Source organism: Asterias rubens, chromosome 22 (genome assembly GCF_902459465.1).
Source record: "Asterias rubens chromosome 22, eAstRub1.3, whole genome shotgun sequence".
Lineage (NCBI taxonomy): Eukaryota > Metazoa > Echinodermata > Asteroidea > Forcipulatida > Asteriidae > Asterias > Asterias rubens.
The window spans coordinates 8,815,841-8,833,876 of record NC_047083.1 but is presented as its reverse complement, the minus strand read 5'-3'; the positions used below and the strand labels follow the sequence as shown (position 1 = coordinate 8,833,876).

Genomic DNA, 18,036 nt, shown 5'->3' with positions numbered 1-18,036 from the left:
TAACGCCATTTACTATGATTTTGCATGATGCACTATCAGCCTAAAATATGATATCATGTGGTAACACATCTACACAGTCATGACAGTATACAGTCAACCCTCCTACTATCTGACCCTTTATCGGCATTTACTGTGGTTTTGCAAAATGCACTATCAGCCTGCAATATGATATCATGTGGAGAATGCATCTACAACATGTACAGTTAGTTCTGTGAACATTCATGCCACCATACACAACTGTATGCAGTTGACTGGTATCAAATGGTTAGGCCAACATGTTTCGCGTCCCCGCAAGCTTCCTTTTTACAGGCCACCTCCTTTTTTATTTTATTTTTTATTTTATTTTTTTATGCACATTATTTTTTTATTTTTTTTTTAAATAGGGTTATTTTAAATGATCTCGGCAAAAACAATCTGAATGTCTTGTCTGAATGCCTCGACTAAATTGTTTCATTTATGTTTTGTGTATTTCAGCAGTAGAAAAAACAATGGATATTTGACATTTTAACAAAGAATGGCGGCCATCTTGAAATAAAAAATAACAAATAAAAAGCCCCTCTTCCTCCTTTTTTTGAAAAACCCGGACGTGAAACATGTTTTTTTTTTTACTCGGCCTTAGTAAGACACTGAATGCTTTTTTAACCAACAGTAAGAGCGCAAAAAGGTTGAGGCATAAGCAAAAACTTTGAGTGACTCACTTTTTGATCATGAGTTTGGTGTGAGCGACGGAAGGGAAGGAGTCTTTGAGTACACTCTTGTAGTTACGGTTGAGATCTCTTCCAGCGAGTGAGCAACGATAGTTACCAACGATAACGCCGTCCGGATTCAACATCGGGACGATCTTGAAGACAAACGTGTCTCTTAGAAGCTGGAAAATAGACGGGAAAAAGGCTCTTTGATTATGTTTGTTTGTTTGTATGTTTTGTTCGTTTATTAATTATAAAAGGGGGTTTATCCAGCAAAGCAGCCACGCTCTGAAAATCCCGCCCTGAAAACCTCAGGTAAACACAAAACATCTCCCTCTTTCAGCAGCGTCTTAAGACACATCCTGTTCACACTTGCTTTTCCTACCACTTGAGAACTCCCTCTTATTCCATCTTGACCTACGCCTTTGAATGGTTTTCTACAGATTAAAGTGCACCTTTACAAATGCTGTTATACTGTTTGTTCTTATTATTTCCATTCATACTTTCATACAATATAGACAAAAAATTACTAATGGTCAATACAAAATGTATCATACATTAAAACACAATACGGAACAGTATGAATTGGGACGACATCCAGAGAAGGACTGGCCTTCTGTAGCTGCCCAGGGTCAAAGAAGGTGTGGGATAGGGGTCAAGGGTCAAAGGCTACCAGACTAACCTTGGCATCACCTGATGAGCTAGTGAGGAAGTCTAGGAACCCTTTCATCATCCAGCTTGAGTTGGTCTCTCCAGGATGGACCCTGGCTGTTAGGACAATGGCCTTCTTCATCTGGAAAAAAAAATATATATATATATAATAGTTATTCATAATCATGGAATCTTTCTTTGGTTTGGGTACTTTTTGTAAGATGCAAAACATAACACAAACGTCCACGGATTTACATAAAACTTACACGGTTTAAAGATAATGGTGATAGAAAACTACCCTTCATTATTACTTGCTGAGCTGCTGTAGTTTTTGAGAAATGACATTTCAACAAAAGAAACAGTTTTCGTCTTAGTGAACACAATTATTATTTTAGCATGTACAACAGACCTACACATGAACGCAATTCTCCTGAAAACAATGCTCTGTGATTTTGACTTTATTTGATCAATGTAACATGTTTTCATATTATTATCAATATTTTGTTTTCATTAATTATTTTTTTCGACCATTTTTGCAATTTCTTTGACTTAAAATATTTTACCTAATTTGTTTTATTATTCTCTTTTTCACCAATATGGAAATAAATTGAGTTTAGTTTTAGTGAATTTAAATTGAATTGAATTGAATACCTTGGCATCTTCTGGGTTCTTGGCCGGCGAAGTGATTGTTAAAATGTTGACGATGTTCCCTGCTAAGGAACGACACAAGATTCTCTGCTTGCAGAACTTACTGCAGACCGGGTCGTTGGTTAAATTCTGAAGATAGTCCTGAAAGAAAGTCATTTAAAACAAAAATCAACCCCAGTGACCTAGAAATGTTCACTCCAAGTGAAAAAAAAATAGAGTAATTCTTTGAGCGTTTTAATGCAAACAAAATAGTTAGTGACCTGACGTTTCCTAAAGAGAAGGGGTTGTTACTCGGGGTTCTTTTACATGCGTTGCACAACACACGGGACCAACAGCTTTACATCCCATCCGAAGGACGAAGCATCATGGTTATGTGTCTTGCTTAAAGACACAGGTGTCAGGACTGGGACTCGAACCTACACTCTGCTGATCAGAAACACCAGAGCCCGAGTCCGGTGCTCTTAACCGCTAGGCCATGACACCCTGCAAACAAAATAGTCTGGCTTCCGTCCTGTTTGACCAGTATTTGACTGGCACTTTATTCGGGAAACATGAACAAGATGCCTGGTGAAAAAAAAATCAGAACTTACTTGTAAATCGGAGTATGTATAAGGATAGCAGTGAGCAAAGTAGCAAACGTCGTTGTCGTGAGGGAAAATGCAAGTCCACGTTAACGAGTAGTAATTCTTGTCCCCTTTGCCGTCAGATCTCCTGGAGACAGTTCAAAGGAAAAACAAATTACGTGTACCATCTGCAACTGGTATCCTGTTTGCTAAGCACACTTAATTATTGTTAAGCACATTTTCTTTGCTTAAAGGCACTGGGCACCTTTAATAGTTGTCAAGGACCAGTCTTCTCTCTTGGTGTATCCCAACATCAGACCTTCGTTTTTGAGGAGCGTGATCGCGCTCGCGCTCCTGGGGCCGTCTTCAGGTGCGCGATCGACAGCGCTCCTCCTCGATCATTACGGTGTATTTTATTTATAACACAAAGGCAGAATACACGCCAGTCGTTGTTACTTTGCGTGCGACAATAAATAAAAGAAACATTGAACGCTAGAGGTCGCTTTGGAACGATGCACTAGCGTGATATTAAACGCCCTCTATTGGTAAAATCTACACGAACCAGCAATAAACGCATTGAGACAAGACTCGACGTGTCACGTGGGAGTTTTTGCGCATTTCCAGGCGGCGCAAATGCAAGGGGGAAGCGCATACCGTCGGCGTACGTAGCTCAATGAACATCTGTTGTGCAATCTCGAGATTGAGCAGCGCAATTAACAGATTGCTAGCTTCACGAACTCGCAGCCGGGTACATTATTACTACACGACGTACACACACGCTACTGTTTACGTCGTCCGTGCACTACTCCACTACACACTTGATAAACCATGGATCAACGACGTATTTTCTCGTAAGAAAATGTGTATTTTCTAATGCTTTATATCAAATGTGAAAACATTTTAGAAAAAAGGAAACATAAAACCTTAAAATCGTGCGGTATTTTGTCACACGGGAGTGGGATCGGGGTTGTTTTATTTTATTTTGTCTGTAAATTTTATTTGTGTACGTCCGATCCGACCTGACAATTTTAGAAATCATAAACTTAGTATGCTAGTCAAACAAATTGAGCTCCTGGACAATCTAAGAAGAGTGATTTTTTAGGAGCTCAAATTGAGCTCCTGAGTATTCTCAGGAGAGCGATTAAAAGAGCTTCTTCTATTTCTATAAACGAAGGTCTGCAACATAAGCATAAAATAACAAACCTGTGAAAATTTGGGGGATCAATTGGTCAACGGAACTGCAAGAGAATACTGAAAGAAAAAACACCCTTGCTGCACAACAGCTCTCCATTGCTTGTTACCAAGTAAGTTTATGTGCTCTTAATTATTTTGAGTAATTGCCAATAGTGTCCATTGCCTTTAACAACTGATCAGCATTTTTGTCCGACTTACTTGAGGTAGTTCTTGAAATATTTGATGTCATCTCCCGATCGTCTCCAGCCGATGTTTTTCTTCTGTGCTTCAATTTCTGAGTAGAGCAGTGGCCTCATCCCATCGTTGTACAAACTGCCCGGCTAGAAATAAGAACAGAAATTAAAGAAAATACTACTGAAGATTCTGTTACTGATGAGTGGTTAAGAGCATCGAATTCAAGTTTGGTGGCTACGTCATCAGGATGTGGGTTCGAATCCTGGTCATGACACTTGTGTCCTCATGCAAGACACTTAACTGTACGATTCTCTTCACCCAAGGGATGGGTACCTGTGAGGATTCTTTGTGCTTGATTTAGCTTATTTAGAGCGCAACAAACTTGGCAGCAGAGGCTGTTTACTGCCCAGGGAGCTGAGATGGTTTAAGGAATTAAATAAATGGCCAAGTGACCAGCTCTGCCCTCTTTTACACCACGTATCTGTTATCTTTAGAATAACTTAATAAATTTGCATAAATTATGTCTCCTCGGAATAAGAGTAAATACAACTAATTTAAGCCTGGGGTCACTGACAATACTAGGGTCACTTTTAGAGCAACATAGATCGGCCATCCTGAATTTCTCCCATTCAACTGTATTCAAACAGATGCAAGGCCCCGATCTCATTGAGCTGCTTAAGCAGACGATATTGCTTAATAGAAATGAGCAAAATACCAGTCATAAATTGTACATGAGACATAGTGTTTTGGCTGGTAACCTTATTCTAGTAAGCATAATTTTGTTGTGCTTAGCTACTTTTTATGTTTAAAAGAAGGGCAAATTGCCTGGTTCCCTTTTGTACATGACTTTTGGCATCCTTTACTGTTACTGGATACAGGGAACATGATCAAGATGGTGGCAGCTCTCTCTGGACATACCTTCATCAGGTTGGTGATAGCGAAGCGATACTTGATGCCTTTTCTCATGTTCTGTATTCTGAAGTGGAATACAGTTGTATATAGGGCTGACAATAAACCTTTAACATAGAGTGGCCATCCTGAATTTCTCCCATTCAACTCAATATAATCAAACCGAGGCCAGAAGGGCAAATAGTCTGGTTCTTTTTTGTACAATGAATTTAAGCATCCTGTACTGTTACTGGATACAGGGAACATGACCAAGACGGTGGCAGCTCTGGACATACCTTCATCAGGTTGGTGATAGTGAAGCGATACTTGATGCCTTTTCTCATGTTCTGTATTCTGAAGTAGAACCACTGGGTGTGTTTCTCGGTGTACAGGTCGTATCGGAGATGCAACTCGTACTCGTACTCGGACCTGGACAAGAAAAAGCGTTTTTAATAATAAAAAAGTGTATTTTTAATAAAATACAATATCACCCAGGAAAAACACAGCTGTTAGACGAGTTCATTCTCAGACCTTAAAGGGAAAGAGCAGTCTGTTTAATTTATTAATTTATTTCAACAGTAAATACAGAGAGATAACACTAAAAATAAGACTACAGAGAACAATCCTGCGAATACTCAAAAAGGCAATCCAGACAAAAACAACCTACAAAGGCACATAAAAGTACTAAAGAAAACATGTCATAAAAAGTTTAAAATCACATAGAAAATATAAATTACAATAAAATCTACAGAAATTACTTTAAATTACAAAAATTCAAGAATACTGCACAAAAGCCGTTTTACCAAGACCTCTAATGAACCATAACAGAAGGGAAGTAGGCAAAAAATAGCAAACTAATGTAGAATATGTTTGTGGATAACAGATTTATATTCATGTGAGTCGATAGCTAAACAAAACACAACATCACTTGAAACCCTAATGCCTGGTTCTTCATACTTCCGGCGAATGAAAAGGGGAAGCAGCGAATGTTTCGCAGGGAATTGAATGGCAGCATATTGCGCCACCGCTTCTTGTAAAGCATTGTACATCGTGCTACAAAGGAAAATGTCTCCTATACTTCAATACAGAGCTCCACCATGTCCACATACCTTGCGCGTTTACTGCGCTTTGATACGCCACTAACATGCCTAAGGGTAGGACAAAGCGCTATATCAGAACCTCGTTCTTTTTTTATCAATAATGCAGAGTGACTCACACTTTGAGTGCCTTCATGAGGTTACCGCTCTCAAACCGAGATTCGAAGATGAGTGTCGTGTCTTCCTCTGTCTTGATCTTAACCGCTCTCAGTGCACATCCGCTCCTGCTGCCTCCGACCCTTGACCTCAAGAACTGAACAAGAAAGACAAAAATAATCAACCTTAGGCTGTATCCAAGTTGGCGTTTACAGCTCTGGCTACGGCTGTTGCTAAGGGTGTTGCTGAGAATGTCCTATCAGCCTATAACTCTAGCTTTAGCCCTAGCTGTAGCTGCCAATTCAGACACAGCCTAAGTTGAGACTAACATGACTTAAGGCCATGTCACACTGCACCAATAACGAAAATGATAACGACGCAAAGAGAACGCATTCTATTGGTTGAATTGCTCCACGCAGAATACGCCCACACTCATTCAACCAATCGGGGGCGTGCATTTTTATCAATCTCGTTTTCGTTCTTGTTATCGGGGCCTGTGTGACCGGGCCTTCAACCTCAATTCCAGCAGGAATTGATCTTGCCACACCTTTTTCTTCCAGCATGCTTTTCAATATTAACAATCGAGATCGACAAAATACCCAGCTGGCCAACCTGGCAAGATTGTCATCATTTCTGACTAAACTTTTTCAGAATTTTTTAATATTTTTTTTTACATTGACTATTCTGAGTGGCCCCTTATATGTTTACTAAATTTTAAAAATATTCAAATTGACTCACGTAGGCCTCTTTTGTTGGTGGGCAATAATAAACAACTCTCCCCTCTCCCTCCGAAACTGGTTGGGGCATCTTCTCATACCCACCTACAAAAGAAATAAATGAAATTTTGTTATTAATCATAAACAGACCATAAAAAGTTGCTACTACAACTTTCAGTGAGACAGTTTAAGCTGCTTCTGTTACATTTTTTTTGTCAGATCATAGGAAAGAGTTTTTGGTGTGATGGGGGCTTTAACAATCTGAAGCTCACAATTCACAAAGACAACTCACTTGGCTCGTAGAACCCTTCTGGTTCTGATGGCACATAGGGTTTGTGGTACACACGGTTAGATAAGACCTCAACATCCGCTGGCCTAAGGAAGAGAGAAAAAATAGGAAAAATTAGGAAAAAAAGTGTAAAAAAAACACAATTTTGTTTCAATCATTATGCAAAAGATGTAATGTGTATAGAATATTTTACTTAGGGTTTAAATTTCTCAAAGAACACTAGTTAGTGAATAATACTAGTGGCTTAATAATAATAATAATAATAATAATAATAATAATAATAATTTGCTTAGCATTAAAATTCTTCCTTGATAAAAATAGAATTACCAACCAAATTTTCACGTGATTTTCAGGAAAAGCAAACAACAGTTGAATACCAGTAACAAGCAATATGCAACATATGGAAATTCGGTTGGTATCCTATTTTTATCAAGGAAGAAATTTCATGCTAAGCACATTTTTGTGCTTAGCAGCTCTATGAAATTGGGTCCAGGCTCAAGGCTTACCATCTTGGAGCTTGTTGTGACCCGCCCTCTTTGGACAGTGCGTATAAGTGTCTGGGTTCCCTGAGTCTTGGCACCTGTTAGAAACATTTGTAAAAAAATAAGTTAAAGTTCCAATAAAATTTTCACAGGTTGATTTTCTTGTACATTTCTATAGAATTCAAAACAACCGCACGGTTCCATAAACCAACTTTGCATTTAAGCGACAATATTCCTTTCATAATTTTACCTAATTTACTCTGCAATTTGTTTTTTTCTACTTACCATCTTTCCTGCTTGATACTTGAAAGTAAGCTGAGTTGTTCTTTTCTCCTCTTGCCGATTATCTGAGGGAGAGCAAATGGATAAAATTATATTACTCCCTGTGTAGAATAGTGTGACTCTTGATGGTACTCAAATGAATGCTATAGACAATTAGTAGCTTGACAACCAACTGCATATATGTAACTATAAACAATGGTATGACATGCATGCAATAACAAAAGCCGCATGCACAGCAAAGAAATTTATACTACGCCCATTTGCAGATTTTTAATTAGTGTCCATGGCTAACGAGCTTATAGCATGGACAACCCAACACTGATTGTGTTTGTTAAGTAATTAAGGCATCCATGTACGATAATTAGACACTGACCAACAATCATTACAAATTCCAAGAACGAGATGGCACTTTACAGACTGGGTAAAGCCCGGTTCATACATTGTACTTCATAATGCGAATGCGATACGAATTTTGACGTCAGAAATTCACAACGAATAATTCGCAACGGTTGAGTTGTGTCCAACTCCTACGAAACATTCGCAGCGAAAACAGGGCTATGATGTCAAAATTCACTTGCCGTTCACAATAGACCGATCCAGTAGGTTCCGCCCACGACGACGCACGCGTGACCAAGAATACATGGGGCTCTCCAATGCCTTTCTGCACAAGTCTACCACGCGCGAAAAGCACACGCGCACGCATGTACCTAGATATATATACCTAAATACCTAGGTAACTCAAATATTGGATGCTTATTGAGTGCATTGTCGCAGAATATAGCCAAGTTTTCACTAGTTGAAATCTGGACTATTATTCCATTTAGTGAGGTGAAGTTTGAATAGTCTCAATAACGTGAGCTACTTGCTAAAACGCTGGTTGATTTATAAACATTCATACATGCTAGATAATAATAAACACTGATTATTCATAATGCAAGCTGATGAATATTTATGAGGGCTACTACATGTAGCTGAGCAATCACACAAACAAGCTGCTGAGTTTTGGTTGTAGGCTGATAAACACTGAATATTCATAGCGCAAGCTGATGAATATTTATGAGGGCTACTAGGTGAGCAATCACACAAGCTGCTAATTTTTGATTGTGCAGGCTGATGGAAATGTATGAATACTACACTGTATGTAAGCGACCACTCACAACAGAATGTGGAATTTTTCTTTTAAAGGAGGCTGATGATTGATCATGCAAAATATGTCACTTGCAGGCCAGAGAGGCAATGGCATCCATTGCCCTGGTCTTGGCCTTGGTGCCCCTTCAAAAGTATCCCACTGACTTTTAAGATATTGAAATGGAAGTGCTCTTTTCAAAATAAAAATGGCCTTCCAGGCCTGAACTCGAGGCTACAATGTATGATGAAAATGGGTGCTCACCACAAAACTTATTGAGGCTGTGTTAATTGATGGCTACAGCTACAATGTACATACAGGATTACATCATATGGCTGGATCTACTGCAAAGTTGTTTCAGCATACACTTCATGCATTTGCCTGGTTTGACATGCGTGCAATATGATGCAGTTTTAGTTAATGGCTTAGAACAACTTACAGTGAATAATAACCGAGTCCCACAAAGAATGCAGAGAGGCATAGGGGGAGCTGGGTGCTGAAAATTGTTTACAAAGAGTTATTCTTTTTACAAATTTATTTAAAATACATAAATGAAGTATCTAAAATGAAAATACAAAGACACAAGTTTGTTTCTTTCAATCTACGTGAACAATGAGGTTCAAAAAATGATTGAATACGCATTCATGAGACTTGCATGGTTTTATTGTAAGTTTTACATTTTATAAACGATTGAAGTTGCATCTAATTTTCACTCTACTCGGCGAGGCTTTCAATCACATCAAACAACACAGCAGCTTATTTTCACTCTATTTGGCGACGCTTTAAATCGCATCAAACAACACAGCAGCAGAATTTTTAATTGCTTGAAAGTTTCAAGCAATTTTTTTTGTCAACAGGAAAACGAACAGATCAAAAATGATGAATTTTACCTGAGTCTTTGTCTTCTTTGAGAGCTTGGTTTTCATAATCGGTGTCCGAGCCCTGGTCACTGAGGGCGTAACTATGGTTACAGTCCCATTCGTCAAAGGTTTTGTTGGCATTACGAAAACTCTCATTGCGCCCTGAAAAAAATAAATAAAGTCACACAATAAATCATCTTTAAAAAATGTAATAACCTAAAAAGAGGTAACACTAACTGTCTTCCCATGATCTAGAGAAACAACTTCAGGGCCCCCCCCCCCCATACACAAATTGCTTACACATTTTGGCCAATGTGACACAAACAAAGTATTCTTTTTTATGTAAATACATTTCAATGGATTTTCCTGGCTTTTTAACAGACAACTTTGTAGGTTCATCAGGAATTCAATTGTGATCTTGGCTAGCTGTGCTTTTTTCCCCCTTTTTTTGGATTGCTGTATTTCTTAAAATTGTTTAATAAAGAATTGGACTGCAATTTTAAATTATTTCGTTTGACCTTTCCTTCCCCCGGCCCACAGCTTAAAAAAATATATTAACATTACTATTTACTTTAGCCCTGATGCAAAATGAAAATCTATTAGACAATTGATACTGTCAGTGTGAATCTATTCTCCACTCCGGAATGTGGCTGCTCAAACAGACCATGGTTTGCGTGCTTAGATGGGACATGTCATTTCTAACAGTAATCAACAAACATGAGGATGCATTGTTCCCCCTGCACACAGGTATTGATTTCTCTGCTCTAAATCAATTTAGACTTAAACGGGACACCACTGTTTGAATCAGCCGTGGGAAATTAAACAATGAACTAACATGGCTTTATGTTTTGAATTCTATATAGGCACTACAAGCCTCAACATAACCACCGCAGTGCCATGTGTTTTTGCAACTACGTAGCTTGACCACAAGAGGGCGCCAAGCCCAAAAAACTTTATGGTACAATCACTAAGACATGGGGGTTTATGTGAGGGTAAATTGGATACGGGCTTGAATTATTTTTTTTTTTTTTTGGGGGGGGGGAGGGATTAATTATTCAGTAAGCATGTCTGAAACTTTAGGTCTACAGAGGCAACCTCCTTTAAACTCGAGCATTTCAAGGGCACCAAGGCAATGACCCGGGGGGAGGGTGGGGGGGGTGTGGATACCATCGCCCTTGTTGTCTCCATGAGTATCATGCCTGAATTTACTCTACCCAAAATGAAAGTTTTCAACGAAAACTTACATTTCCAGCGAAATTGGAAAAATATACACGGTAGGCCTACACAGTATTAAATTATCAAGTTTCAGATAATAGCCTGCCATTGCAAGGAAATGTGTTTGACAACGGACAATGTGAGATATAAAAAAAAAATTATGTCTAAAAAGTGAGTCATTAAGTCAGTTACACATGACACAAACTTTGATTTATGGTAGCAGAGCTCTCCATTTTGTTTACAATGACCTTTGAACTTTTTTCTTCCACAGTCGTGGTATCATTGTTTACAAACAGACGTAGTGTCACGTTCACCTACTCCAAGGCACAAAAGATCTTTTATCGTGTTTAGGTTTTTGATTACAAAATGCACTTGGTCGAAAACTGGGTAACGGCTTGATCAAGTTTGTGTTAAGTTTTTATTATGGCTTATGTTGCCTTGTGAGTTGGGTTTTCTGTCCCTGCCCTATTTATTGCATGTGTTTTCCCCGGAATAATTAATTGTTTTTTGTCGTACAAATCTAAAACTGAAACTTCCTTTTTTGTTTTCAACTCATTGTGTTCTTGGCTAGTACAGTGATTACAGGTCCCTTTTCGTAAAATCCTTGGCTTCACAACCAGAATTGATTCATAAATTACAAAGGTCGCTTCAATCAGTACAATTTTATTGTTTTCTCCTGGATAAAACCAAATTACTGAATGGAAGTCCCGGATTGTTATACCACAGCTTCTTTTCCAAACTATAACTGCCAATACATTATTTTACAGCAAACCTTGCCAGTACTTAAACGGAATTGTTCCTCACAAAACGTTTTGTTTGTGTGCCCAGTGAGCAAACATTTCTGCTTTTAAACAAGGTCATTAGAGTTGATGTGTACACTTGGAAAGTGATATTGTTTTACCTGTATAGTATCCATAATGCTTCAGATGATTGCGCATGAAACTCTCATATGGATTCTATGGATAAAAAAGAAGAAACATTATAATTAAATATTTAAATTTTAATACATAGGCCTAATGGGAACTTCACCATAGTTAATGGACTGACGTTGCGACCCTAGCAGAGTCTCTTTTTAGCCTTCGAGAAAGACACTGCTACATAGGTTCGAAACATCAGGCATCAAGGCAGTGGGCACTGTTGGTAAATACTCGCAATAATTATTAGCATAAAACCTTTCTTGGGAACGAGTAATGAGGAAAGGTTGATAGTATAAAACATTGTGAGAAACAGCTCCCTCTGAAGTGACGTAGTTTTTGAGAAAGAAGTAATTTTCCCACGAATTTGATTTCGAGACCTCAGATTAAGAATTTAAGGTCTCCAAATCAAGCATCTAAAAGCACACAACTCGGTGTAACAAGGGTGCTTTTGCTTTGATTAATATTCGCAACTTCAACAACCGATTGAGCTCAAATTTTCACAGGTTTGTTATTTTCTGCATGAGATACACCAAGTGAGAAGACTGGTCTTTGACAATTACTAATACTATAGTGTCCAATGTCTTTAACCTTTTTTGGCATTTATACCATCGGTCCTTTTGGTTGGCAAGTTGTTTGCAACAGCTACATCAATTTTCTCAAAATGTAGGATCTTCATTAGACTCCTTGTAAGTATATGAAGTCACAAACTCCAGCAGCACCCTCATTGAAAATAGAAGATTATTATCGGTTTGATCGGTCACAGTGCATCGTCCAAATGAGCTTGACGTGTGTAGCGCACATTGTTGATCATTCCCATCAACAAAGTAAATGGAAAAGTTTCCGTATGGCGCCACCACTTTTTCATTCGATATGAAAAAATATAGTATCTAATTTACCTCAATGAGATATCCCTTTTTGTAAAAATGAGTGATAAAGTGGTGGCGCCATACGGAAAGTTATCCTAAATCTGTTGCAAATGCTATTGTCATTTTTGCCTTGTGCTGAAATTACTCATTTTTAACGAAATTTTTTACGTCTTCGGTCGGACGATTAAAAATGATTTTTTTTTTTTTTTGGGGGGGGGGGGGGAAGAAAACAGCGTCACCTGAAGATGTCAACATCTTGACCTGCCTGGCCCTGGCTGGTCTAGATTTGAGTATACTGCCTTTTTAATACAATTTTTTTTTATTATTATTACTTTAGTTAGGTCTATTTATTTAAACAAATAAAAAATAAATTGTGCACAAGTCCCCAAAATTATGAATCTAGGGATTTGAGTTGCATTTACAAAAAAAGAAAAAAACATTAAATCTAAAACTTTCACTTTTTATTACAACTTTACTTTCTTCTTTCCCCCAAACCGTCAACAACCGTGGCTGAAAAGGGGGACATTTCCCCCATCATAAACATAACCCATACTTACCAAGTCAAAATCAAACACATAGTCTTGCTTACTGCCTCCGTACATTTTGATACATCTGTGTTTTACAGTGTTTTGGACAGTAACTTGGTTTACACGATGGACCACTTGCCGTACAAAAAGTCCTTGGCCGGGTCGCGAGCGGTGCTCAACCCCTGGTGGTGTGTGCAAAGCAAGTGCAACTCTGATTCAGGATCTAAACTGGAGTGCAGTGCGTGAGTGCGAGCTGGTGGGCGAACAACCTTAGCAAATTTACAGTCAATAGTTATCCACAGCCCTTTTTACAGCAAATTTCTGGTGTAAATTGATGTGGAGGCCACATTTTGATGTACAGAAGTCATGCAAGTGTTGTCATGGCTATTTTGGTGACCAAAATGTCCTGCATTTACACCACATTTTGAAGACATTTAGTTAGCGCCACCATTCAACTGTTGACTGTGGCAACACACATGTCAACCACACATCCGCCCCAAAAAATAACCCACAACCCAGTTTTTAAAATAATGTGTATTGAAACTTTTAAAAACATAATTGAAATTACAAATGGTTTGAAACAAGCTATATACTAATTATTTATTTAAAATTTGATTCTCAGTTAATTTAATTGCATGTATTTTTGTGTCTATGGTCTATAATTATTTAGGTTAAAAATGCGTAGTAATATTGTCACTTAATTTGGAATAGTCAATAATTCTGTACCTTTCTCTTGTTTGGTTTTAATTGCAAATTGTTCATTATTTTTTAACGAATATGCATGTATGTTGATATATTATAAGTAACTCTCATATTTCAGATATTTACATTTTGCTTTATAATGTTGCTCATGATATTCCGTTTAAATATTTTCTTGAACTAATTCAAATCTTTTAGTTACCCCCCTTTTTAAAAATAGAACAGACATAGGTTAAACAGACGGCTGTTTTTTGACGGCTGTTCAATTTTGTGGGCTTTTGGCGACATTTTGAACAGCGCCCTCAATTGTCCTCTTTCTAATTTGGCCATCAATTTGGTGGAGAATTCTCAAAATGGTGAGGGAAATACGTACCAAATGTCGTAAATACTGTCAATTAATATAGAAAATGTTTGTCAAGAAATGTATATTGGTTTACATAGAATGCATTGTATTGGTTTATTTGATTGGATTGATTTTCCCACAATGTGATTTTACTGGATTGAAGAAATGTAAGTTATCGTTGTTGAAGATCACGTAGGGTAGGCCTAACGCTGTATGAATAATGTAGTGGTCGTTGAAATGGGATTCTGGTGAAGCATTACGAGCTATAAATAAATGTCGGTCATTTTTTAACCTTGGTCGCTTCGTACCTTTAAGTCACTAAATATACTTTACAAAGTTGGTTACTTCGTACCGTCACGGTGTCAGCTGAGCCGAGTGAGTCTAGCTAGTCATTTCGGCTGACGAGTTAGTCCGATTGACGTTCGTAACTTTTGACAATTTGAATTTGTACTGTCTTCCGAAGCAAACGAAGGAATGATCAAAAGACTATTTTTATAGTATAACTTATGCCAATTTATGCTGTCTCTACGGCAGTACGGCTGTAAACTACGCTGGGAAATAACGTTTCCAATAAAAACCCACGTTTATGCAGGGATTCCCCCCCCCCCCCTTCAACATTTGTGGAGAGAACAAAACTCCAAAAAGTGTGCTACTGTTTTTGTGTGATTTTATGAATATTTCTGAGCTTGCATTCGCTCGTAAAACATGTCAGTCAGTCAGTGCCATGTCTGCTGATAAATAGGCTTACCCGAGTTGTATAAACTTAAAAGCAATATTCTCTACCCCAACCAGATCATGAGTCCGCAGCATAAAAACGGGTCGCCACAGCGACAAAAAAAGACACTATAATAATAAATAAGTAAGACGGCTGTTCCAGCGAATCAAATCGCCACATGCGCATAAGTAAAACATGGCGCTGACGATATTTATTGAGCAATTGGCGGCTGAAATTTGTTTCACCGAAGCAAGTGCCAACTGGGGAGAAAATCTCGGAGTGGGACTCTCACTGGGACAAGATCAATGGAACAAGATCAATGGAACTGGCTAAATTGCTTCATTAACAGTTCAACGTAATATAAGGTTTATTGCGATTCAGAAACGCAATGCATTGTGGGAAGGAATATGGGGCAGTTTCCATGCAGTTTCTACGACTCGCGCACGCAACGCCTATACCTTTGTGTGGGTTCAACAGCGCCCTCTCTTGATATTTTGCTATTCGCGATAAACGTTATTAAGACGAAAAGAAACATGCTTACAAAACAAAAATGAGATGACTTCAGAAAGCACAACCTCTAGACACTGCTATTGCAACTTGCTTTACAGCCTGAGTTTTTGCCAATGGAGGAAAACTATGGAAAGTCATTAGTGCAAGTCAAGAACAGATAGTCATAGTTAGTAGAAATGTTACCCAAATATTCTAAAATAAGTTGAGATTGTTGAAAAGAAATCAACAAATCATATTATAAGAGATATTTTATGCATCTTTACAGAACATAATGAATTTGGTCACAATTTGTTTTCAACGCAATTGATTGATTTGCTAACATGCGGCCGGCCATGCCAACAGCGCACTGTTTAAATCATCAATGGAAAGGTCTATTGAATAAAGCTCTTTATAACGAGGTATGTATACAGATCAGACATGTCTGAAGGAAGTGTAGTTAAAATAAAACAAACTTTATATTTAACGCCACTTATGTGTTGTCTTTTAATCCCACCTACAGCCGGCCCACAAGTCGTTCAAGATCAAGCAGAAGCTTGCTAAGAAGCAGAAGCAGAATCGTCCCATTCCACAATGGGTACGCATGAGGACTGGAAACAAAATCAGGTACGAAGAAAGAAACCATCCTTAATCCACATTCTAGAACTTTTGCTGAGATTGGGAATTTTATTCTCCAAAGCTTACTAAGGTTTTTTTTTTTCACTTCCAGAAGCTCATTATTTCAGAAGACCAGCAATTTGTCTCTGGTCCATGTTTTATAGTTCCCTTTCCAGGCCTTGCAATAACCCACGGCACCCACAAACATTGCTGTTGGTGCCCTCTGCAAAGTTCTAATACAATGGGCCATATTTTTGACCGCGTGAGGGCGCTCTCAATCACTTCCGGGGGCATATTCATTCATACGCAAAACAGTTTTTAAAGATTGGAACACATTATAACCACAGACATCTAATCCATCACAGACAATAAGACTTTTAAAGGAGCCGTTATAATCCACCTCTAAAGCAAATTGAAACTACGGCGCAACAAAAGTGACAGAACGCCTATTAATTTGTGCAGGGCGATTCGCGTGTACCTCCGGAAGTGATCAAAATACTATTTATAGCGCCCTCGCGCGGTCAAAAATAAGGGGCATTACAAATTTTCCTCCTAGAAGTGCCCTTTACAGGAGGAAAATTACTGTGCCCCATGCAAGGCCTGCTGTAAGACCGAGATTGGGAACATGCTCAAGCCTGTATGCGTCATTTTTTAATGGGCAAGGTTACCAAGGCATTTTCTTCTTGGTGAAGGGCACCCTATCAAGAAATTGCAGGTCTCTACTGTAGCATTTGCAAGGGCACCAAGGCAATGACCAGGGGGCATGGAGGCAATCACTTGTGTGTTCCCCTTTATGAAGTACATGTATCGTGCCTGCATGCTCTCTCTCCACAGCTTGCATTGTAATTTTTGTCACATCCAATTATCTCCCTTTTCACTAATCTGAAAGTTTTTCACTGGTGTATGTTTTATGGTTTGGTGCAATTCATGATGTGCAATGAATTCTGTATCTCGGTTTTTGAACTTAAATTTTATTGTGAACTTTGTAATTATGCTTTATGTACCTAACTTGCATTGTTGTTTTACTGTTGAATGTTTGAGTGCAACTTTATTTTTTGTGATTGCCACCATAATAATGCATCAGGTTTATTTATGGCAATATTTATGTTTAAAATGAGGGCTACTCAAAACTTTCTGGGGGCACGTTAAACCTAGAGTTGCCTGGTTGTCATTTACAGAAATGGCTGAAATTATAAGTGAGGTTTGGTTCAAACATTCAGTCGCTATTTACTGGGGTGCACCATTTTCTTAAATATTCACATCAGGCGCATTAATTGTAGCTCTAAATGTAATGTTTCTTGCTGTTTCCTTATTTTATAAGGTATTTTCTTGTAATTTTGTATTAATGTGTACATCGCATTTGAACAAAATTGTGTTTGATTTTTAGCAATATAAATAAATTACTCATTATTATATTATTATTGATGGTTTTAAGTAGGCCTAGTTTCAATACGTGAATTTATTTGCCCTGCACATTAGGCATAGGGTCTATAAGGCAAAAATTTCATATAATTTATTTGGCTTCCATTCTTGCAGATACAACGCTAAGAGGCGTCACTGGAGAAGAACAAAGCTGAACTTCTAGGCCCTCTGTTGACATCATTTAGACAGGACGTTCCCTTCCAGCGGACTCCTTTGGGATGGGCAATAGAAACACATAGAGTCATGGATAACAGATACAGGAGATATGACATCACAAGCTTTGTAAACGTCAAAATGGAAAAACTGATTATGCTTGTGTTGCACGGCTACCAGTACCATATGGACAAGCACAAGATACTGATGTACAGTAAAGCGAGAATCACAAGTAAGACACTTCAATAGCTGTCGATATTGTTAGTGAAAATGTTCTCAAGTTTTGTGATTTTATGAATAAAACAAAACCACTGGAAGGGAAC

The 18,036-nt window shown here is 38.2% G+C and overlaps 1 protein-coding gene across 7 annotated transcripts in view; it reads right to left on the bottom strand.

Moving 5' to 3' along the window:
* Positions 1-13,711, bottom strand: part of LOC117305238 (cytosolic carboxypeptidase 2-like) — a 28,969-nt gene extending 15,258 nt beyond the window's left edge. For 4 of the 7 annotated variants that reach the window (XM_033790062.1, XM_033790064.1, XM_033790063.1 and 1 more), the window contains exons 1-15: positions 13,308-13,711; positions 11,869-11,923; positions 9,783-9,914; positions 9,332-9,388; positions 7,770-7,831; positions 7,509-7,582; positions 7,006-7,088; positions 6,736-6,818; positions 6,021-6,154; positions 5,101-5,233; positions 3,941-4,062; positions 2,576-2,696; positions 1,989-2,126; positions 1,369-1,479; positions 699-868 (exon numbers count right to left, since the gene is read on the bottom strand). In XM_033790062.1, the coding sequence (XP_033645953.1) occupies positions 699-868; positions 1,369-1,479; positions 1,989-2,126; positions 2,576-2,696; positions 3,941-4,062; positions 5,101-5,233; positions 6,021-6,154; positions 6,736-6,818; positions 7,006-7,088; positions 7,509-7,582; positions 7,770-7,831; positions 9,332-9,388; positions 9,783-9,914; positions 11,869-11,923; positions 13,308-13,352 (1,520 nt within the window). In that variant the 5' untranslated portion in view covers positions 13,353-13,711. Of the gene's footprint in view, positions 1-698; positions 869-1,368; positions 1,480-1,988; positions 2,127-2,575; positions 2,697-3,940; positions 4,063-4,834; positions 4,898-5,100; positions 5,234-6,020; positions 6,155-6,735; positions 6,819-7,005; positions 7,089-7,508; positions 7,583-7,769; positions 7,832-9,156; positions 9,190-9,331; positions 9,389-9,782; positions 9,915-11,868; positions 11,924-13,307 lie in introns of those variants that run through there. The other 3 variants (XM_033790065.1, XM_033790066.1, XM_033790067.1) reach the window with 3 other exon arrangements.
* Positions 13,712-18,036: the final 4,325 nt, after the last annotated feature.